General features: G+C 37.1%; 1 protein-coding gene across 1 annotated transcript in view; it reads left to right on the top strand.

Moving 5' to 3' along the window:
- NEK10 (NIMA related kinase 10) overlaps positions 1-24,202 on the top strand; it is a 219,000-nt gene that overhangs the window by 59,924 nt on the left and 134,874 nt on the right. Inside the window, exon 22 of the mRNA XM_003781754.1 lies at positions 15,135-15,210. Coding sequence (XP_003781802.1) covers positions 15,135-15,210 — 76 coding nt within the window. The remainder of the gene's footprint in view (positions 1-15,134; positions 15,211-24,202) is intronic.

The following is a 24,202-nucleotide window of genomic DNA, read 5'->3' as shown; positions in this document are numbered from 1 at the left end:
AGAGAAAAACCAGTGTCCTATCTTACCCCTTTGTAACTCCTAGTTCTAGGAGTTACCTAGTTATCCCTATGCAACCACTTTTACTTCCTTTAAGCTTATTCCTGTGATATTTGATTTTCTATTGGGATACTTGAAGATTTAGTTTTTTTATTTCCTCTTCTACCATCCTGCCAATACAGTCATAACACAATTTTAGGTAAGTCAGTCTTCACTGTTTATGTTAGTATCACTGTGTAATTATTGTTCAATATTGATTTCTTTTTTCTCATGTTTTTCTGAAGGTTAATAATTGCTTTCTTTTTTGTCTTCCTAGTTTTCTGCATACCTATTATTACTGTTTCTGAAGTCTTCCAAAAGGATTATAAAAGCCATCTCTGTACTATTTCCACATGATCAAACATGACAACTCCCAATTCTTTTCCTAGACACCCTATTCCTGTAACCACTTGTCACAGGTTACACTGGATTTCACTTTGGGCCTGTTGTGCAGACCTTGTCCTATGACTTCCATTTGCTCCTCTTCTGATTATGGTCTGTTTCTTATATCCTCTGTCTTTCTCTTTCTTTCTTTCTTTTTTTTTTTTGTTTTTCAGTTTTTGGCCAGAGCTGGGTTTGAACCCACCACTTCCAGCATATGGGGCCAGTGCCCTACTCCTTTGAGCCATAGGCACTGCCCTTTCTTTTTCTTTTTTATAATGCCTTGATTTTGCTAAAGTATATATTCGAATATTTTCACAAGCAAAAGTGCTTTTGAAGTTATATTTTTTGTATGCTTAGATGTCATAATATTTTTATTTGGCTTGTTTGGCTAAGTGTAGACCTGAAATCCTCCCAAATTTTGAGGACATTTTTTCAATCTTCTAGTACCCAATTTTGCTGTTAGGAAAGCCATTTCTTAATAAATGAGCTTTTTTATCTTTCTGGAAACTTTTAGTATGTTTCCTTTATACACTGCATTGGATAGGTCTTTTTTGTTATTCATTGTGGATAAAAGAGATGTGTTTTTCAATCTGGAGACTTACAACTTCAGTTCTATAAACTTTTCCTACATTGGTTTTTTTTTTTTTTTTTGCTACTTCTTTTTCCTCTGGTTTCTCTGTCTTCCTCCCTAGAATTCTTAGTAGTCTTCTTAGTAGTCTTAGATGTTATGTGTACTGAGCGATCTCCTATTTTTTTTTTTTTTTTGTAGAGACGGAGTCTCACTTTATTGCCCCTCAGTAGAGGGCTGTGACATCACAGCTCACAGTAACGTCCAACTCCTAGGCTTAGGCAATTCTCTTGCCTCAGCCTCCTGAGTAGCTGGGACTACAGGTGCCTGCCACAATGCCCGGCTATTTTTTTGTTGCAGTTTGGCCGGGGCTGGGTTTGAACCCGCCACCCTCCCGTATATGGGGCCAGCACCCTACCCATTGAGCCACAGGCACTGCCCAGTGATCTCCTAATTTAAAGAATAATTCTTTTAGTTTTTTTATCTTTGTTGTATTTATGTTTTTAACTTTATTTTCCAGTTATTCTATTGAATATTTAACTTACATTGTCATATTTTAATTTCTATAAATTCCATGTTGCTCTTTATTCCATTTTCATGGAATCCTGCTTTTATTCTTTTTCAGGGTAATATAAACATTTGTCTTCAGCACTGGGAATTATTTCTGTGATTTCTATGTTTATTTATTTATGTGTGTGTATATGTTCTGCTTAATTTCATCTCTTTTTCTTTTTACTTGTTAAGAGACTTTTCTTAACAGTCTAGTGATCCTGGCTGGCCTTTAGTAATTATGAAGAAGGCATGAAAAAGGCTGTTGGAAGCTCTGTGATTTATAGTTGAGACTGTCATCTGGTGGCCTTCATTATAAAAAAAAAAAAAAAAAAGGAGATTTTTCCTTTAAAGGTTCCCCAAGTCCGTATCTAAATTTCAGAGAATGCTCTTCCAATATCTTGCCTGAGGAAACTTTCGATCTGCCTGCTGCCATTCTGGGAACAGTGTGGACAAACCAGGCTCAGGAAAGCCTATTCATTTTGTAGATTTTCACTGAATTCTCCTGAGTTCAGCCTCACTCTCCTTGGTCCTTGATGGTTCAGTTTTTTTGGAAAATATATCTGTTTTCTACTGGTAGTAGAGAACATTCAATTTGCCAGCTATGATGGGAGACCCAGGGACTTGACCTCAAGTCCATGTTTGGAGCTTTTTGCTTCTCTTCTCCTCTGGGTGGCACTCAGGGCTCTGCAGGGAGAATGGCTACCTTCTGGGCCTTCCTGCTCTCAGACATGTGGGTGGGATTTCTGATCTACCAAGTCTATTAACATTCTTCCATCTGCCAAACATTTATTGGAATATTTCATCCCCCGTTATTACCAAGCCCATTCTCACTGTTCCTGTGGGTTAGGACTGTTTCAAAGTCATTCCCTTTCTATTTTTAGTAGAGACCGGGTCTCACTCTTACTCAGGCTGGTCTTGAACTCCAGCTACTCGGGAAGTTGAGGCAGGGGGAATCACAGGAGCCCAGGAGTTTGAAGTTATAGTGAGGTAGGCTGATACCACGACACACTAGCCTGGGATAACAGAGTGAGACTGTGTCTTAAAAAAAAAAAAAAGACAGTCCCTTTCCTTTCATTTAAGAAGGTTTTGACAGTTACAGAAGATGAAAAATATAATAAATTTACCTTTTAACCTAAGTTATGTTATTAAATCTACACATTAGGTTTTACACAATATCCTATTTTCATTTGATTCTTTAATAAATATGTATATTTCTCCTTGCACTCAAGTTATCTAGGACTCCCTAGAAAAGTTACTTTGTTTTACAAGAACAAGCCAAATTTTATTTTATTTTTTTCTGTTCCACCTCTCCTTGTCATGTTCCTGATATTATTACAAGGGTATAGATGTTTTTTGGTTATATGGATTGCTTTTGTTATACTTGAGTTAGGGTTAACTAACTGTGCCCATCACCCAGATAGCGTTCATTGTATCCTTCTTTAACATTGATCAGAGTTCTAATTAGGAATTATTAAGTTAACAAATTATTTTCAATTTTTAAGGCCTTTTGGTTTTAAGGGACACAGTTTTTCCAGTTTCAAATAAAGAAGAAATGATATATCTCAGAAGAGAATCTTATTCTAGTACAATGTCTCTCTACTAAAGCAATTATATGCTCAGGGTATTCATGTGCTATAATTTTTAATGAGTATGATCTTATGACTAAAAAGATAATCCACAGATTCTTTTTTTTTTTTGCAGTTTTTGGCTGGGGCTAAGGTTTAAACCCACCACCTTTGGTATATGGGCTGGCGCCCTACTCCTTGAGCCACAGGCGCCACCCTAATCCACAGATTCTTGATATCATTCTTCATTTGAAAATATTTTGAGTATAATTAGTGCTTAAATATTTGTCAATGTCTATCACTACTGATATAAATATGGCCATTAGACTCTTATTTTTAAGAGGGATTGTTGCACAGTTAAAACTCTATAGAATAAATTTGAAATTAATGTATAAAAATTCTTATGTTATGGGAGATTGAAATATAGGTGGAATTCCAAAAGGCTTGACTGGCTGCAGTGGGTTTGAAAGCATGTCACCACAGAGGGGCAGCCTTATCCTGTTTCATTTTCCTCTGCTTGTGCTACAAGGTTTATTTACTCCCAGAAAAGAAGCACAGACCTGCCAAATGATGTTTCAGATGCCTAAGACAAAGTGTATTGAAAATGTGACTAGAGAAAACAAAAAGCTTTAGAAAAACTAAAATTTCTCTCCTCATTTTTCTCAGTGTAGGTGAATTAAATATTTTAAGATTGAGGTTGGTTTGCAATTATTTATAGTAAGCATGCTAACTGGAGTTTGCTTTCATAAGGAAGCGGCATAGAAAGTACTAATATGTTTCAGTATGTGTGGTTTTACAAATTTATCTATTTTTAATGTCTAAGTAGATTTCCATTTGAGAGACTATTTTTTAATGACTTACACCATGACACATGTCCATGGTGTAAGCCTTGCTCTAGCATTTGTTTGCTGTCTTTGAAGCCACACAAAGGAACAGAATCTGACTCAGGGGCACAAAGGATAGAGCACGAAGTTTTCTGTAAATGCTGTCACTCGCCAGTAAGATCCATGTTGTGCCATCCCATTACAGAATGACTCGGAGGGAATTTGGCACAAATGAATCTACCCTTGAACACACCGTTATTCATTTCTTGACCTTTCAGATAGCCATATTTTAATTTAGACTTCCCAAATAAAAAATAGGAAAAGGGAAAACAAAACTAATGGAATTATATGAGTAGATTTCAATGTGTTTTAGTGCATGACTCAATGTCGTATGTTCATCCTGCAAACAAGCTGTGTATATTTATAGTTTTCAAATGCCTTTTGGCTGCTGCTCTGATAATAACAAGGACATACTTGATTCAATGTAGTGTTTAATAAAGGCTGGAATGCTCATCAAATGCCATCACATGCCAGGCATTGTAGGATGGGGATAATATGAGATGGAAAGCCACAGTTTCTGCCTCCTGAGCTCATAGTCTTATGGGGAAGACTTTCTGTTGTTCACTCAGCAATTATTTCCTGAGCTGCCATATCCTGTGGTGAGCAAGGCAAGCAAGACAGACATGGTCATTATCTTTGGGAAGATTATAGTTACATTACAGAATGATAAAAGCTAGAATGTGTGTGCAAAATACTACACTATTAATCAGGGTAGGCTGTGTTATGCTCAGTAACAAGTACCTGCAAGTCTCAGCAGCTTAAAACAATGGCAAAGCCTATGGGACAAATCCAGCTACAGCCTGTTTTTATATGTCCTGTGAGCTAAGAATAGTATATATGTACATGTATACACATACACCCACACACATTTTTTTCAAGGCATGGGTCTTGATGTTTTTCCCTGAGCTAGGCTGCAGTGGTGTGATCATAACTCACTGTAACCTCAAACTTCTGTACTTAAGCAATCCTCATACCTCAACATCCCAAGTGGGGCTATAAGAACACCTCTTGGTTTGGCGCCTGTGGCTCAAGTGGCTAAGGCACTAGCCACATACACCTAAGTTGGCAGGTTCAGATCTAGCCCGGGCCCACCAAATAACAATGATGGCTGCAACCAAAAAATAGCTGGGCTTTGTGGTGGGTGCCTGTGGTCCTAGCTACTTGGGAGGCTGAGGCAGGAGATATGCTTGAGCCCAGGGGTTGGAGGTTGCTGTGAGCTGGAATGCCACGGCATTCTACCCAGGGGGACAGCTTGAGGCTCTGTCTCCAAAAGAACAAAAAAGCAAAACACCTCTTGACACTTAGCTGAGTTTTCCACATTTTTGGTAAATATTGGGGTCTTGCAATACTGTCCTGACTGGTTTCACACTCTTATCCTCAAGTGATCCTCTTACCTTGGCCTCCCAATGTGTTAGGATTACAGGCAAAAACTACAACATTTTCATATTTTTAAATGATTGTTAAAAGAAAAAGAGCCCGAGCAAGAGTGAGACTCTGTCTCTACAAAAAAATAAAACAATTAGCCAAGTATAGTGGTATGCACCTATAGTTCCAGCTCCTTTGGAGGCTGAGGCAGGAGAATCATTTGAGCCCAGAAATTTGATGTTGTTGTGAGCTATGATAATGCCAGTGCACTCTAGATCAGGTGGTAGATCTCAAAGAAAAAAAAAGAAGAATACAGAGGATGAAAGCCATATGTGTCCTATAAGGCTGAAAATAGTTACTATATGGTCCTTTACAGAAGAAGTTTGTTCACCCTAACTTATAACAACAAATCTTCTATCCTGCTAATGTTACATGTCCATTGTAGGTCAGTAAGAGAGCTGTGATCAGAGACTCAGCCTGGCTGGAGCTCCCTGTATACCTGCTTCCACTTTGCAGAGAGAATGTGATAGACCACTCCTTAGCTGTTAGAACTTCTACCCCAAAGTGTTACATGTTTCTTCTGCTCAGATTTCACTGGTCAGAGTCAGGTTAACAGGGTGAGGATGCATTTTTCCCCTGAGAGATTATGGGTAAATGATTATGTAGTTTATCACAATTATCGAGCACAGGGGAATATGTACCTGACTCTGCCCTCGTGACCTTTGGGTGAGAATGGTAGAAGCAGTGAAGGCTGGGGGCACTTAAATGCAAAGAATTAGACACACAGATGCGTACAGTGTGTCTAGGTACTAGCAAGGTGTCTATGTGGCAAGAGAATAGGGGCCCTGGTGAGTGGGGAGCTTGGACATTATTCTTTGGTCAAAGATTTATCTCCAGACTTTTTCAGACTAGAAATTATATGGTCAAATGTGGGAGATAGGAAGATATTAAGATGGCACATGAGAGGATGTGATAGTGGAAAGAGATACTCAGGTTAGGACACATAACAGTGAAGATATATTCAGCAGCAAAAAGCCAGACCAACAATGTCTTATGTCATGAGGATGTTCAGTTATCTCACAACTGGAGGGCTGGAAGTGAGCCGTTCCAGGGTGGGTTGAAGCAGCTTAAGGAGTTTAGCCACCATTTAGGCCTTTCTATCCCTTCTCTCCAGCATCCTCAGCAGACTGGTTTCTTGTCATTTCATAGTCAGAAGATGATTGCAGAGCTCCAGGCAACATTACCAAATGGGCGAAAAAGACAGGAAGCAGGAAGCAGGGTGGCTGTTGGAGTGGAAAAAGAAAAATCTCTTTTTTGAATGGCTATCTCAACTTCTATCATTAAAGAAAAATTTTCAAAGAAAGTCTTCATTAGATTTCTCATATCATATTGGCCAAATCCAAGTGATAGCATGACTCATAGCTATAATGGGGACTGTTGAAGTAAGCTTCTCATTCCTATAGTTTGGAGATGAGAGAGGGAAAGGCAGTGGGTCAATGCCATTTGGAGAGCTAGCCCATAGCCGTTGTGTAGTTTTCTGTTATTCCAACTAGTAGTAACCAGAAACATATTGAAAAGTGATTTTAGAAAAGCCTTCATGTAGTAGGGGCATTAGTTCCCCCAGAAATCCAGTCTGGGGACAGATGTCCTAGATCTATGGTCCCCCACCCCAGGCTGCCTACCAGTATGGTCAGTGGCCTGTTAGGAGGCCAGCTGCAGAACTCCACCTCCTCCCTCCTCCACATTCCCTCCCTGGAAAAATTGTCTTCCATGAAACTTAGGAAGAACCAGGCTGCACAGCGGGAGGTGAGCAGCAGTGATTGAGCCTGGTGTAGTGAAGCAGCTTCATCAGTTTTCACATTTAAAGCACCTCCCCATCACTAGCATCACTGCCAGAGCTCTGCCTCTCTCTTCACCTCCTCCCCTGACCCTCACATGGAAAAATTGTTGTCTTCTATGAAACTGGTCCCTGGTGCCAGAAAGGTTGGGAATTGTTGTCCTAGAGCAAGGTGATGTTTATGTGCCACCGATAGGGAGTTACCTAGAATTTGGAAAGCACTCTTGTATCAGATGTTGAATTTTTCACCTTGAAGTTCCCTGTCATCAACACTCCAGCAGTAAAATCAAGGAAATAGTAACGCTGTTGAGAAAGAGAAATATCTTTCCTCCACCTGATCTTGGGTAAGATCTGCACTGAGGAAGAAAGCTTTGGAACAGTGGAAAGTTACATGGTGGCAACATTAAACCTCTGTTTAGGGAATTCCATTTTAGACTTAATTATCATCCATTTTTTGAATTAGAAATAATATTATTATTGCATAACGTTATTAATAATCTCTGAACTTCATTTGAGAGAAAGCCAAGAAATAGTTTGCTGGGGGCAGATACTAGTAACCCTGGGTTGTGATTGAGATAAGTTCTGTAGGTTTGTTCTTAAGTTGAATTTGTATTCAGCCTACTACCTATAATATCTCCATTCATGTCAGATGTCTGTAACTCGGGGACTTAGTGTAATAACCTCTATTGGTAAGAGTGAGTTGTACATAGGTTGGACGTTTGTAACTCAGAGACTTTCTGTATTAGAAATCTGACTGACTGCAGAGAGTGTCAGTGGGACAGGTATTTGCTGAAGGAAAGCTATCTCAGCATCTTTCTGGAAAACTCTTTTGCTGTGATCCTGTTCCTATGAAAGTTGGTTACTCCATTTACTGAGGCAGCAGAAAAGAGCAGAACTATAACTAGAGGAGGTTTCCAAGTGGTTGTGCTTGAGTAGGCACCTCTATTATAGGGGTTTCAACTGATCATTTCCTAAAATTGTCAAAGTCATTAATTATTTTCATTTTGCTCAGGGAAGACATCCTTTTGATGATAAAAATTTTAAATCATCCAATTAATATGTTGGCAGTGCCAGCAATGAACCGTGTCTACTTCCAGAGCTCATCTCTTAACCAATCTACTTCCAGAGCTCATCTCTTTACAGCAATCCCTCAAAGAAGATCTTTTCAGGTAAATAAAAAGACATGTTTGAGGGCACCACGGTGCTCATAATGAGGTGCTGTGCAAGTGTGAGTGTCTTTATTGGAGCAGACATTTTAAGTTGGGCAATTATAAAGTGGTCAGTCATTTGCAGATTCTTGCATGGTCTGGCAATGCAACCCATTCTCTACTCTCCAGCCCAAATGGCCTCTCAGCTCCTCAGTGAACCATATTCCTTTGACCACAGGGCCTCTGCACATGCTGTTTCTTCTGCTTGAACGTCTGTTCTCCACTTTTTCTTTTTACCTAGTTAATGTCTGTCTGTCTTCAGTTATTAACTCCATCACTATTCTGTCATGGAAGCGTTTCCCAATCAGCTGTTTTCCCTACCTGACCTTTTCATAACACCATTTATTTACTTATTCTTTAATAATCTTATCACAACATTAAATTCACATTTATATGTGTGATCCTTTATGTAATATTTATCTCTACCACTAGTCCATAAGGTCTGTGTCAATGTGGATGGTTTCTGACCTGGTTATCATGTTACCTTGAGTACCTGGAACATAGGTCTCTAGTGTTGGACAAATGAATGAACTAGTAAATGGACAAGCTTGAAGGCAGAGAAAGCAGCTGGAAACTTTATAAGAATTAGCTACAAGAAATCTTCTTGGACTTCTGTGGACTTATGCTGTGATAAGGACAGGGTTTGGCAAATTGTTCATTGTTAAATACCATGTAGAATGGATTAGAAGGAAAACTCTTCTAATGAAGTACATCCAGGTTGTTTCAGGAAGAGTGAGAGCCTGGGTTCCTGATACATTTAAACCATTGCCACAGAAATCAAAAGAAAAGATCAGATACAAAAGCTGAGGAAGGGGTGAATTTAGGAGCAAAAGAGAAAAGAGAGAGATTTCAAGCCCAGGAAGTGGGGAAGATGAGATGCTGTCTACTTTAATGGGATATCCCCAATGACTGAACAGTGAACCCAAGTCTTGGCAGGTGCTTAGAGAGCTGGAGGTGAGGCCCTAGCTGAAGGCTAGGACTTTATGACCAGGCTGTGTATTTGGGGTTGTTGACACATATGTGATGGGTAAAAGCTCATGAATAGCTGGGTTCCCTGTGGAAAGGGTTGGGAACACCTTACATCTGTACAGTTATTTCTGAGTGCTTCTTATCTATTGTCATGTTGGTATTGGAGCAGAACCTTGCAAAAGATAAGTTTTATAGGCCTTTTGAAAAACCAGAGAAGCTCAGCCATTGCAGTACATCAAGCTCCATAGAGACAGCGCTGGGGCAAGTGAGAGCTGGATGGGCCCTGAGCGACTCTGTGCCTCACTGAGGAAGAATAACTAAACATGGGCAAAGGAGATCCTAAGAAGCCGAGAGGCAAAATGTCATCATGCACATTCTTTGTGCAAACTTGTCGGGAGGAGCACAAGAAGGAGCACCCAGATGCTTCAGTCAACTTCTCAGAGTTTTCTAAGAAGTGCTCAGAGAGGTAGAAGACCATGTCAGCTAAAGAGAAAGGAAAATTTGAAGATAATGGTAAAGGTGGACAAGGCCCATTATGAAAGAGAAATGAAAACCTATATCCCTCCTAAAGGGGAAACAGAAAAGAAGTTCAAGGATCCCAATGCACCCAAGAGGTCTCCTTCGGCCTTTTTCTTGTTCTGTTCTGAGTATCGTCCAAAAATCAAAGGAGAACATTCGGCCTTTTTCTTATTCTGTTCTCAGTATCGCCCCCAAATCAAAGAACACCCAGCCAGTCCATTGGTGATGTTGCAAAGAAGCTGGGAGAGATGTGGAATAACACTGCTGCGGATGGCAAGCAGCCTGAGGAAAAGAAGGCTGCAAAGCTGAAGGAACAGTACAAAAAGGATATTGCTGCAGACCGAGCTAAAGGAAAGCCTGATGCAGTGAAAATGGGAGTCGTCGAGCCTGAAAAAAGCAAGAAAAAGAAGGAAGAAGAGGAGGAAGATGAAGAAGATGAAGATGATGATGAAGAAAAAGATGGTGAATAAGTTGCTTCTAGCGCCGTTTTTTTTTCTTGTCTATAAAGAAAGCATTTAACCCCCCTGCACACAACTACTCCTTTTAAAGAAAAAAATTGAAACGTAAGGCTGTGTAAGATTTATTTTTAAACTGTACAGTGTCTTTTTTGTATAGTTAACACACTACCGAATGTGTCTTTAGATAGCCCTGTCCTGGTGGTATTTTCAATAGCCACTAACCTTACCTGGTACAGTATGAAAGGGTTGTAAATTGGCATGGAAATTTAAAGCAGGTTCTTGTTGGTGCACAGAACAAATCAGTTATATATGGGGATGGTAGTTTTTTCATCTTCAATTGTCTCTGATGCAGCTTATATGAAATAATTGTTGTTCTGTTAACTGAACACCACTCTATAATTGCAAAAAAAAAAAAGTTGCAGCTGTTTTGTTGACATTCTGAATGCTTCTAAGTAAATATGATTTTTTTATTAAAAAAAAAGAAAAGAAAAGAAAAACCAGAGAAGCTGAGTGATGTGTTCAGTATCACAGAGATAGTAAATAACAGAGCACGAATCCAGGGTCTCAACCAGACACTACACAACTGTTCCATCTGAAGGTTGAAAGCTGTAGTCCACAGTGTAAATAAAATATAGTTTTTAACATTTTATATATGATTATCAAAGGGGAGATTTTTTTACCTTAATTTTTTTCTTGATGCGCAGTATATGTTTTTTTTGGTCATTTTAATACCTCTTATAGCACATGAATGCTTTTATGACCACAGTTTCTCTAATAAAACAGTGTCTTCTACTCCAAATATGATCACAAATGAGAGAAGAGTAATATAAACATTCCAATTACTACCAAAATCTTCCAAATGGCCAAACGTATTAGTTTTTGCTCTCTTTAAGAATGCTTCTCAGCCATCTGTGTTTTTGCAGACATCTGTCCAAGTTTCTGCCATTATCTAAATTAATTGGAGTAAAATAATTGTAATACCTCTTAATTTTTGCCTTCAAAATCAATGACATTTTGATAAAAATAAAATAATTTTTATACAGCATTAGAAATAAACATCCTAGTATTATTTTAGGTTGTAAATTGGTCAAAGTTTATGTGTACTAAAATTGTAGTGAGCTCCCTAAAAATATTGAAATATTAGATACAATTCCTTCTATGTAGTAACTACTTAATTTTAACTAATTCTCTTTAATACATGATAGAGTCAAGGAAAAGTTGTAGTGAGTCATCTAGCCTATGAGCAGCTGTTAACAACACTTCATAAGACTTAGCCTTTTAATACAGGGTGGACATAAAGTTCACGTGCCATTTACTATGTTAAAGTACTTTAAATTGCACATGTACTTTATGTCCACCCTGTATTTTCTATTTGTCAATAGCACTGGGTTGAGAGGTTAGATATACATATAATTTTACGTCTATATATTTGTATGTCCTTTACATGTATCAAATGATATAGATCCATCCATCTACACTGATTAGCAATACAAAGTCTTTATTCTCATGGATCTTGCATACTAATTAGAAGTAATAGACCCTGGGTAAACAAATACTAAATAAATAAAAATAAAGAAAGCAATTTTAGATAATGAAAGATGTTAAGAACTAAATAAATGGCATAGAAGAGTGTTGAAGGAAGGAGCAAATTTTAGATAGTATATAGTATAACAATTACTGATAGTATATAGTATAACAATTACTGAAAACCCAGGTCATATATGATCTTACGGGCCTGGAAAGAGTTTGGCCTTTATTCTTAGTACTTTTTAATCAGAGGGCTTTGTGGAATCTTAGCCTTGTAATTAGCGATATCTCCTTTAGGTTTTTAAAAGTCCTTTTAGCTCTGGAATGGTGAATTATGTTTTAGGCGGAGAGATAGAAGCAGAGACTCCATTTAGGATGTACAGCTCAGTAGCCTCAGTGAGAGGTCATGGTAACAGCAGTTCAGGTTATTACCCAGTGGACGGAAAACAAATTCCCCGAAAACTAAGTGACTTAAAACAACAAGCATTTATTTTCTTGCAGTTTCTGAGGGTAGGGAATCCAGGAGCAGTTTAGCTGGGTGATTCTGACTCAGAGTCTCTCATGAGGAGGCTGTCAGCTGGGGCTGCAGCATCTGAAGCCTTGACCGGGGCTGGAATGCTAGCTGGCTGCAGTGAGTGCCTTATTTCCCTTCCACTTGTCCTTTCATTCCCTGTAGCTGCTCTTTTCCATGTACCTCTGCAGCAGAATAACCTGGACTATTTTAAATAGTGGCTAGACTCTGAGAGTCAGTGAGTAAGAGAGAGCACCCCAAAAATGAATGTCATAGTCTCCTTCTAACCTAACCTCAGAAGTAAAATAAAATACAAATAATTACATGAAAAATGTTTAATACCAATAATCATTAGGAACATGTAAATGAAAACTGTATTGAGATATCACTGTATGCCTCTTAGAATCGCTAATTAAACCAAAACTGACAACATCAAATGCTGATATGGATGCAGAAGCAATTGGAACTCTTGTATGTTTCTAGTAAGAGAAAACACTGGAAAACATTTTGGCTTTGCATTTTTAAAAAATCAGATTAAACGCACTTATAAAGTGATCGAGTAATCTCACTTCAAGGCATTTATCAAGTGGAAATTATCAATTACATTCACACAAATACATGTATGCAAATATTGTACTTGTTTGGAGCTTCAGTACAACGTTGAATAGGAGTGGTGGATGTTCTTGTCTTATTTTTGAAGTGTAGGGGAAAACATTCAGGTCTTCAGCATTAAGTAGGATGTTAGCTATAAGTTTTTAGTAGATACCCTTTATCATGTTAACGAACAACATATCAGTTCCTACTTTGCTGAAAGGAAAAAATGTTGAATTTTGTCAAATGCTTTTTTGTCCTTCTTTTGAAATGATCATATAATTTTCCTTCTTTTGTGTGTTAATCTTGTGAACTATATTGATGGCTTTTTAAATGCTGAATCAGTCCTGTATTTCTGGCATAAACCCTACTTGGCTATTATTTATTGTCCTTTTTATGCGTCACTGGATTTGAATTACCTATATTTTATTGATAATTTTTGTGTCTGTGTTCATGGGAACATTGCTCTTTAGTTGTTTTTCTTTTTTTTTCTTGTAATGTATTTGTCTAGCTTTAGTGTCAGAGTAATGTTGCTTTATGAAATGAGTTGAGAAATGTTCCCTCCTATTTCATGGTAGAGTTTGTGCAGAATACAGAGTTTCTATATATATTTCTTACATTTTCAGTTGAATTTGTCATTGAATTGATCTAGGTCTGACTTTTCCTTGGTAGTGCTGTTAACTTTTGACAAAGATTTTGGGCTTTAGAATCAAGTAGCCCCAGATTAGTATCTGACTTTTAATTTTTCCCTGTGTGACAGTGGGCAAGTTACTCATTCTCTCTGAGCTTGTTTCCTCATCTACTAAGTGGGTGGTTGTAAAGATTAAATAATAATATACATCAGTTGTTCAGTACTCTACCACATATATTTTTATATATACATATGTAATGTATACATGGCAACTCTCATATACTATGTATTAAATTATTTAAATGTTACCCTTATACTATTTATTTACTCCCATACAGGTACTATATTATTATAATTGTTATTTTACAGATCAGAAAGCTATTGCAAAGGGAAATTAAACTGCCCAGGGTTCCTAGGTTACATATGACAAAGCCAGGAGTTGAATTGAGGCTGTCTAGTTACAGAGTTCCTGGCTGTTAAGTCCTCACTATCTATGCTAACAATAATATCTATCTTTCAGAGTTGCTATGTGTATTAAATGAGGCAATTCATAGAAGAAGCTAAATTTGTGTTTATCTAGGCTGCTGTTTAGTAAATGTGTACTATTATTAATAATGTGAATTTTTATTATTTTCAAGTGAAACTGCCGTAGAATATGTTCAACCTGAAAGGCATTTTATTAGTATATAGAAATAATCAAATACTCCATTGAAGTTCATTACAATAAGATTTCATAAACATTTTCTGCTTCACTTTCTCAAAGTGGTATTGTGAACACCAGACCTTATTAGGAAAAGCAGCTTGAATTCTCACCCAGGTTAAGCCTGTCTTTTTGTGAAATTCTGGTAATTAAACCCCTTGAAAGGCAGTGCATCTGTATGAAGAGGATAGGAAGAATGTCTGTGTTCACCACTTTGACCTAAGTTGTTGAGTGATTTAGAAAAAAAGGAGTTTGGAAAAATACAAGTTTGTGCTAATATTAAATATAGATATTTGGTGTTCTATGATAAAAAATCAGAATCCTTTGTTGCTGTATAAATATTTTGAGATGATTCTGAATATCATATTTACATGACTTAGTACAAATAGAGGCCAGTTACTTTCAGGTTTAGGCCTTGATCGTGGTTGCCTTACTCTTCATGGTTTACCTTACTTTTCTTTTGACTCAATGAGGTGATGACTGCCATATGCCAATGTGTTCGATTCATTCTAAGTTGAAAGTTACAAAGGATAACTCAAAAAGTGGAAGCACAAGTTCATCAAGTACTGTGTCCTATGTTTCAGTAAGCCAGATATATTTTAGGTTTTAAAAAAATGATGTCTCACTATGTCAAACTATGTATATATGCCTTTAATTAAGACTAGGAGCGATGGGGATGATTGGCACATGGAGCACCTTGACGGGGGTAAAAAAAGGAAAGTCTTCTGTTGTGACATGTAACAGTTATTATGTAGAAGACCAGTAGCTAAGGAACAATGCTAATTCCGAGAAAACTTAATAACATATTGCTTTGTTTTGTCAATTGTAGCTGACTTTGGCCTGGCAAAGCAAAAACAAGAAAACAGTAAACTCACATCTGTTGTTGGAACAATCCTGTATTCTTGGTAAGGACAATTATTTTAAGGCTCTCAAATATGATACTTAACTGATTTGGGCTTTCATGTTTATTCTTGGATTGCAAAGGAAAAGATTATTTAATAAGTTTTTTTTTCAATTTCCTGGGTATTACACATGAATAAAATTGTGGATCATGATGTGTGTTTAAAACAACCACCACACACACACACACACACACACAAAAACAACCACCACAGAAAATAATATTTTGCTAAAGTAGCTCTGCCCCTAATGGGAACTACTTTGATAAATTATGAATTGAAAAAATTCATAGTGTACTGGGCAGTGCCTGTGGCTCCAGGAGTAGAGTGCTGGCCCCATATACTGGAGGTGGTGGGTCAAACCCAGTCCCAGCCAAGAAAAAAAAAAAGAAAAAAATGTATAATAGATGTACAGTAATATTTGAATGGATCTGAGAACGAACTAGCAAAAGAGCTTCTCAACATGATGTTTGGAATGTTTCGTTGCACCTATTTATATGTATACATGATGTTTTTCCTCTTTCCTATAAACATTTAAGGGAAAGGATTTTTGTGTCCTGTGATGTATCTTAGTACCTGCCCAATAATAGACATTGAATAAGTTTTATTGCATGAGTAAATAAATACTGACATGTAGACTTAGAGACATGTTTACAAAGTAAGCTGCTTCTTGGGTAAACAAGTGTTTATATTTTGATAAATTGAGACACTCATAACTTCTTCAGCATACTTTGAAGGTTCCTTTGCAAGCCATTAATTATTATGAAATGAAACTGTTCTTTTGCAAATCACACATCATTTGTCTGAATTTGTTGAAATTAGCAAACAGATATGATAGTCAGTAGAAAAGCAGATTTCAGGGACATATTCTGAAAAATGATTCATCAGGTCAAGCAATCAGGACACTTTCAATTGCTTTTTAAATCCAGCCTATACTCGTAAAATTGAGCCCTGGAAATAAAATTAAACATAAATCTCCTTGAGGGAGGGTGGAAATTATCTGCAAAATTACAGGCCTGTTTTACAAAGTCTTTTCGTACAAGAGTGTTCAGAGTACTGTTTTTGGAGGCCGACTTACTTTACTGGAAATTTCTTCCATAGCTATTCTTTAAATTAGTTTCATGAGAGGTTGTAAAGAGATTGGTGGCCAGAGTACCATGTAGCTTGAAAATTGCAAGTTGATCTTTACACTTAATCTTTTAACAATAAAGTTGACCCAGCCATTACTTGCTCCTAGATTAATTTTCTTTTGTTTCACTTTGTACTTTCCTAATAAATAATAACAATGTTCATAAAAGTGTTGTATAATCATATAGTCATGATCAGATTTTGATCGTCAGTAAAAATGACAAATCAAATAAAATACAAACTTACATTTAGGTTAGTCATACTTAGTAAAGTCAGATTTTTATTCCTAAGACTGTGAATTAAGTTTAGAATTCTTCATGTGATAGTGTCAGCTTTGTGTGTGTGTGACAGATAGAGAGAACCTATGGTGTATATAGGAAGAAATCCAAAACATGGTAAACTTTTTTCTTATTAGTCCAAAAACAGAATCACATTTTTCTTAATTTTTAAATTAACTGAAGAATTTATAAAGCTGAATCTACCAATACAGACGATCCTTGACTTACAAACATCCAACTTATGTACAACTGACAGGGACGGAAGTCATTATAAGTAATCCTCGAGTTATAAATGTGAACTGAGGTACAACTCACACTTATAAATGGAGGGAATTCCAGGTTAACAGGTGGCAAATGTACCTGTTCTAACTTACATACAAGTTCAACTTAAGGGCAAACCTACAGAATCTATCTTGTTCACAACCTGGGGATCGCCTATATAGATAAGATGTTATCGCATGTAGGTATATCATGATTGATTATTTTACTAACAGGTACAGTATCTTTCATTACCAGTTATCTTTCTGCCAAACCCTTTTTTCTTTTGAATGGCTTAACATCTTTTCTTTCTACCCCCTTTTCTCATCTCCCCTCTTCCCCCGTTGCTAGAAATGTCCCTTGTGTAATGGTTTTATTATGAAATTGAGCTTACAAGCCATCTATCTTCTTTTTTGATGTCCTCAACTGAGTATGGAGTTAAGAGGACTCAATCCTATATTTTATATCGTTACTTTCTTAGTTTGGGATTCTCCAAAAGCAGACGCTGAGTACATGTTTATTTGGGAGGTGATTTTAGAAAATACTAGGAGAAGAGTAAGGAGGTGGCACAGGGAAGGGAAAGCAGCCCACATTAATACCCTGGCTCACAGAACCTTACCTGGGATACAGTGTAGATGTTTTAGAGTGGCTCTAAATGCTGGGTGAGAGGTTAGAGTATGTATTTTTTTCAGTGACATGTGGGAGCCCTTAGCACTTGATTGAGGGCTGCTCTTGGGGGAGAGGGAGGTGATGTTTCTGTCCTGCTTCTGGGCTTGGGCAGGGAGAAGGCCCTCGGGCAGAGAGTAGCAGGGCATTGCTTGAAGTATGTGCCATAGATATGCAGGAAATGTGAGTAGAACTGGCCAGAGGCCTGACATTCTATAATGCCCTATAATTCTGTAACTTTTCTGTAGTCATTTGACGCTTCTGTGAGCCTGCAAGTGGATCCGAGGTGTCTTCCCTCCAGGGTTCCCAGGGTTTGATGTCCTCATGTCATTTGGCCCTTTCCTTTGTTTTTACTTCCTCAGAAATTAATTTATTTAATGGAAGAAAGTTCTTTTTCTTAACTCCTGTAGGAAATGCCTCAGAGCATTTTTTACTCTGTATGCAGCTGCTAGATAAATGGTTTATGGGCACATTGCTGGGCTAATTGTGCTAAAACAGAAGGTCAGTAAAAGCTTTTTTCCTTCATCAGCTGTGATTCATTATTAGGGAGGTTTTTGTTATCTTTCTCAAGGAAAATTGTCTCGAAACATGGTACTTATTTCTGTTTTTTATCTATATGTCTAACTCTACCTCCAGAGAACAGCACTGCACCCTATCTTCAAATGCATTTCCAGAGAACAGACTGCATAGCATCTCTCACTGCACTGCGGAGTATACAGGCCCTGGGCAATATTTAGGCCAGTTTATTATGGAATGTATATGGAACTTAATAATTGTGATATAATAAAAGTGGAAAATGTCATCTAGCCCTGGAATGGGAATTATTTGAGCTTCTCTTGCTCAATATGATCCCATTCATTTTATAACACTAGATAATTAGGAGGGAAGCTGGTAAAATTTTTATTAGATGGATAAGGATAAACCTGTAGGTAAACACGGACAAGTGGAGACTAAATGAAGCTTGCCCAATTACTGACTGCACTTCTTCAGTTCATAAGAAAATTCTGAAAGTTTTAAGTGGTTTATAACACTTCGGTGACATCCAGTTGCTCTTGCAAAGACTAAGTCCTCAGTATGGCTACAAGTGTACCCTGGCCTCTCCACCTTTACCTCCCACCAGACTTTAGCAGTTCCTAGCTGTTCCATCTGGGCTCTCTCTGGACACACCACACGACTATTGCCCTTGCTGTTCCCTTTTCCTGGAATACTTTTTCCCCTTGTCATCTGGTTAATTTGTAGGTAACCTCCAGCTACCAGATGAACTGTAGCCTATTCAGGTGAACCTACCCTAAACAAGATATTGTTTCCTCTGGTCTAAACGTTCCATGTACTTTTCCTCATGCAGTTGAATTTTTCATGTTTTTTTTTTTGGAGACAGAGCCTCAAGCTGTTGCCCTAGGTAGAGTGCTGTGGCATCACAGCTCACAGCAACCTCAAACTCTAGGGTTTAAGCAATTCTCTTGCCTCTGCCTCCCAAGTAGCTGGGATTACAGGCACCCACTACAATGCCTGCCTATTTTTCAGTTGTAGTTGTCATTGTTGTTTGGCAGTCCCGCCAGCTAGATTTCAACCCTGGTATGTGGCTGGTGCCCTAGCCGCTGAGCTACAGGCGTCAAGCATTTTCATGTATTTTGTAATAAGCAGTGATGATTTTGTTTATCACTGTCCCCAACACTGAACCCTCTGTAAACTCACAAAAAGTACTTGCAACATGAATGATCCAATTATTTGCATGATTATGAACAGTACCCCAAATATTGCAGTACTATAAAGAAAATCATTTCTTTTGTATTTGTAACAAATACAAAAATTTGAAATTGAAATTTGTAACAAATTTCTCATTCCTTATCACTCTCCCTCTTGCTGTTCCTTCAGAACTTCAAAATGCTCCTCCCTGGAACGTTCTTTCTCCAGATAGCTGCAGAGTTTACTTCCTTCCTTCATTTTGGTCTCTGCTTAAATGTCACTTTGTGCAGAGGATTTCCCTGATCACCTGCCCAAAATAGCAACCTCCCTTCAGACTCTATCCCTGTATCCTGTGTTTATTTTTTCACTGCCCTTCCTCTACCTGACCTTAAATTGTACTTGAATTGGCTTATCCTGTGTCTGCCCACTGCAGCACAAGCTCCATGAGTGCAGGACTTGTGTCTGCTTTGTTCGCCACTGTTTCCCCAGGGACTAGAAGACATGACTGCCAGAATATTAATAAATATTTTCAATAATTAAAGTAAAGATAAGTCTTTCTGAATTTTAATGAGATTAAAAATTAGTGTGCATTTTTATTGGGCTCTAAGATACTAAAATATCTTTGAACGTTTGTTATTTTTACCCCAATTAAGCCTGAAGTGAATGCTTTTAGTTATAGAAAGCAAGTACCTTGATGTCAGGGTTTACTTTATTTTTCTCATTTATTTATTTTATCATTCTATCTTCCACAGTTACTAGAACAGTGCATAATGAGATCATGTAGGATGATATTTTTTTGTTTTAGATTTTCTTATTTATTTTTTTATTTTAGATTTGTATATAGGTACATACTATTAGGTTACGTTGTTGGCGTTTGTTAGGTGAAGTCCAAGTTGTAGTTGAACTCTTCACCCAGCAGGTGTGCCATATCTCCCTACATTGCACCCAATAGGCAAGAGCATACCACATCCTTTCTCCTTGCCTCTCTCCCCTTTCTTGAATTTAAATGTGTCTTTCTCTCCTGTGAGCATGTGGTTATTCATCTACTAGTTTTGTATTAATATCGAGTATACTGAATGCTTGCTTTTCCATTCTTGTGAAACTTAGGAGGATGTTCTCAGGATCCTTCATGTAAATACTGAAGATATAAAGTCTTCATCTTTCTTTATGGCTGAATAGTATTCCATAGTATCCAATTTATTTATTCATTCATAGGTTGATGAATGAATCAAGGTGGTTTTGATTTGTGTTTCTCTGATGATGCAGAACAATGAGCATTTTTTCATGTGTTTTTGGTCATTCATTTGTCTTCTTGGGAGAAGATTCTGTTTGTGTCTCTTGCCCAATGATAAGTAGAGTTGTTTGTTCTTTTCTTGTTGAATAGTTTGAGTTCTCTGTAGATTCTGATTGTTATGACTTTATCAGATCCTTCTCCCATTGTGAAGGTTGTCTGTTTGCTTTAGTTGTTGTGTCTTTAGCCACGCAAAAATCTTTTATCTTGGTCAGGTCCCATTTTTTTGTTTGTGTTGCTGCAATTGCCAATTGGGTCTTCTTCATAAAATCTGTCCACAAACCTATATTGTCAAGAGTTTCCCCCACAATTTCTTCTAGAGTTTTTATTGTTTCATGTCTTAGCTTTAAATCTTTTATCTAGCATGAGTCAATTTTTGTAAGTGGTGAGAGGTACAAATTCAGTTTCAGTCTTTTACATGTGTCTAATCAGTACTTCCTGCACTATTTATTTATTTTTGTTACATTTTTGTTGTTTATTTTTTTAATATACATTAATGCATTCATAGGGTATAATGTGCTGATTTCATATAGAATTAGGAACACTTATATCAATCTTGTTAATATATACCTCATCTTGTTTACTTAGTTATTGTGTTAAGACATTTATACTCTATACTAATTGATCCAACATGTACCCTTGCATTATGCACTGTAGGTATGATCCCTCCATTCACCCTCCCTCGATCTGACCTCTCCCTTTCTTCCCATCCCTCCTCCTCCTTCCTTCATCTTGGGCCATAGTTGTGATCTATTCTTCATATGAAATTGTGAATGATTGTAAATTTGTTTCATAATAGTACTGAGTACATTTGATATTTTTCTTCCATTCTTGAGATACTTTACTAAGTAGGATATGTTCCAGCTCCATCCATGTAAACATAAAACAGGTAAAGTCTCTGTCTTTTTTAAGGCTGTATAATATTCCATGGTATATATATACCACAATTTATTAATCCATTCATGGGTCAGTGGGCATTTGGGCTTCTCCCATGACTTGACTATTATGAATTAAGCTTCAGTGAACAATCTTGTGCAGATATCTTGGTTATAAAGTGATTTTTGGTCTTTTGGATGTACACCTAGTAGAGGAATTGCAGAATCAAATGGCAGGCTACTTTTAGATCCCTGAATATTCACTTCTTTCCAAAAGGGATGTATTAGTTTGCACTCCCACTAGCAGTGCAGAAGTGTTCCCATTTCTCCACATCCAAGCCAACATCTATAGTTTTGGGATTTTGTTATGTGAGCCACTCTTATGGGAATTAGATGATATTAGATGATTAGTGATTTTGATTTGCATTTCTCTGATGGTTAAAGATGATGAGCATTTTTTCTTGTGTCTATAGGCCATGTACCTATTATTTTCAGAGAAGATTCTGTTCAAGTCCCTTGCCCACAATGAAATGGGATTACTTATTCTTTTCTTATTAATAAGTTTGAGTTCTCTGTGGATTCTAGTTATCAAACATTTATCAGAAGCATAACCCGCAAATATCCTCTCCCGAGGATTTTTACTTTCTGTGTTCTTGGCTGTTTACTTACTGTGTTCTTGGCTGTGTAGAAACTTTTTAGTTTGATCAGATCCCAGTAATGTATTTTTGGTGTTGCTTCAGTTGCCTGAGGGGTCCTCCTCATAAAGTATTCTCCCAGCCCAATTTCTTCAAGTGTTTCTCCTGAACTCTCTCCAAGAATCTTTATAGTTTCATGTCTTAAGTTTAAATCTTTTATCCAGTAAGAGTCAATTTTTGTTAATGGTGAAAGGTATGGGTTCAGTTTGAGTCTTCTACAAGTTGCTAGCCAATTCTCCCAGCACCATTTGTTAAATAGGGAATCTTTCCCCAGTTTATATTTTTTATAGGCTTATCAAAGATCAAATGATGATAAGTGTTTGGGTTCATCTCTTGGTTCTCAATCCTGTTCCATACATCCACCTCTCTGTTTTTGTGCCAGTACCTTGCTATTTTGATCACTATCGATTTATAGTATAATTCTGGTAGCGTGATTCCTCCTGATTTGTTTTTATTTCTGAGTAATGTCTTGGCTATTTGAGGTTTATTCTGGTTCCATATAAAATGAAGTACTATTTTTTCCAGATCTTAAAGTATGATGGTGGTACTTTGGTAGGGGTTGTATTCAATTTGTAAATTGCTTTGGGTAATATGGACATTTTAACAATGTTGATTCTTCCTAGCCATGAGCATGGTATGTTTTTCCATTTTTTAACATCTTAGCTATTTCTTTTCTCAGAGTTTTATAATTCTCTTTATAGAGATCTTTCACGTCCTTTGTTAAGTAAATTCCCAAATATTTCATCTTCTTTGGCACAACTGTAAAGGGAATAGAGTCCTTGACTGTTTTTTCAGCTTGACTATTATTGGCATATATAAAAGCTACTGATTTGTGAGTATTGATTTTGTATCCTGAGATACTGCTGTATTCCTTGATCACTTCTAAGAGTTTTGTGGTGGAGTCCCTGGGGTTTTCCAGGTATAAAATCATATCATCTATGAAGAGTGAAAGTTTGATCTCCTCTGACCCTATTTGTATGCCCTTGATCGCCTTCTCTTGCCTGATTGTGATGGCTAAGACTTCCATTACAATGTTAAAAAGCAGTGGAGACAATGGGCAACATTGCCTGTTCCTAATCTTAGTGGAAATGTTTTCAATTTTACCTGAAAAATAAGTATTGATATTGGCTATGGGTTTGCTGTAGATGGCCTCTATTAGTTTAAGAAAATCCCTTCTATACCAATTTTCTGAAGTGTTCTGATCATGAAAGGATGCTGGATATTGTCAAAAGCTTTTTCTGCATCTATTGAGAGAATCAAATGGTCTTTGTTTTTTAGTTTCTTTATGTGATGAATTTTATTTATAGATTTATGTATATTGAAGCAACCTTGAGACCCTGGGATAAAACCCACTTGGTCATGGTGTATGATTCATTTGATGTGTTGCTGCATTCTGTTTGCAACAATCTTATTGAATGTTTTTGCATCTATGTTCATTAAAGATATTGGTCTATAATTTTCTTTTCTTGTTGGGTCTTTTCCTGGTTTGGGGATCAGGGTGATATCTGCTTCATAGAATGTGTTGGGAAGTATTCCTTCTTTTTTGATGTTTTGGAAAAGGCTAAGTAATATAGGTACTAGTTCCTCTTTAAGGGTTTGGTAAAATTCTGATGTGAAGCCTTCTGGTCCTAGACTCTTCTTTTTTGGGAGATTTTGCATAGTCAGTTCTATTTCAGTACTTGGTACAGGTCTGTTCAGCATTTCTGATACTTTCTAATTAAAGAAAAGAGGTTGGAGTGCTTCCAAGTATTGGTCAATTTGTTTCAGATTTTCATATTTCTGAGAATAAAGTTTTTTGTAGTATTTATTAAGGATTTTTAAAATTTCTGAGGTGTCTGTTATTATTTCGCCTTTGTCATTTGTGATTGATGATACTATGGACTTTAATTTTCTATTTTTGGTTAGGTTGGCCAAAGGTTTATCAATTTTGTTGAATTTTTCAAAAAAACAACTTTTTGATTCATTGATCTTTTGAATAACTCTTTTGTTTTTGATTTCATTTAATTCTTCCCTAATCTTAGTTATTTCTTTTCTTCTGCTGTGTTTGGGGTTGTAATGTTCTTCTTTTTCCAGTTGCTTAAGATGTCCCATTAAGTTATTGACTTCTTTTTTTTTTTTTTT

This window comes from Otolemur garnettii, unplaced genomic scaffold (assembly GCF_000181295.1).
Source record: "Otolemur garnettii isolate 467f Iridium unplaced genomic scaffold, OtoGar3 scaffold00002, whole genome shotgun sequence".
Lineage (NCBI taxonomy): Eukaryota > Metazoa > Chordata > Mammalia > Primates > Galagidae > Otolemur > Otolemur garnettii.
The sequence above is the reverse complement of the archived record's forward strand: the minus strand, read 5'-3'. Positions and strand labels throughout refer to the sequence as shown.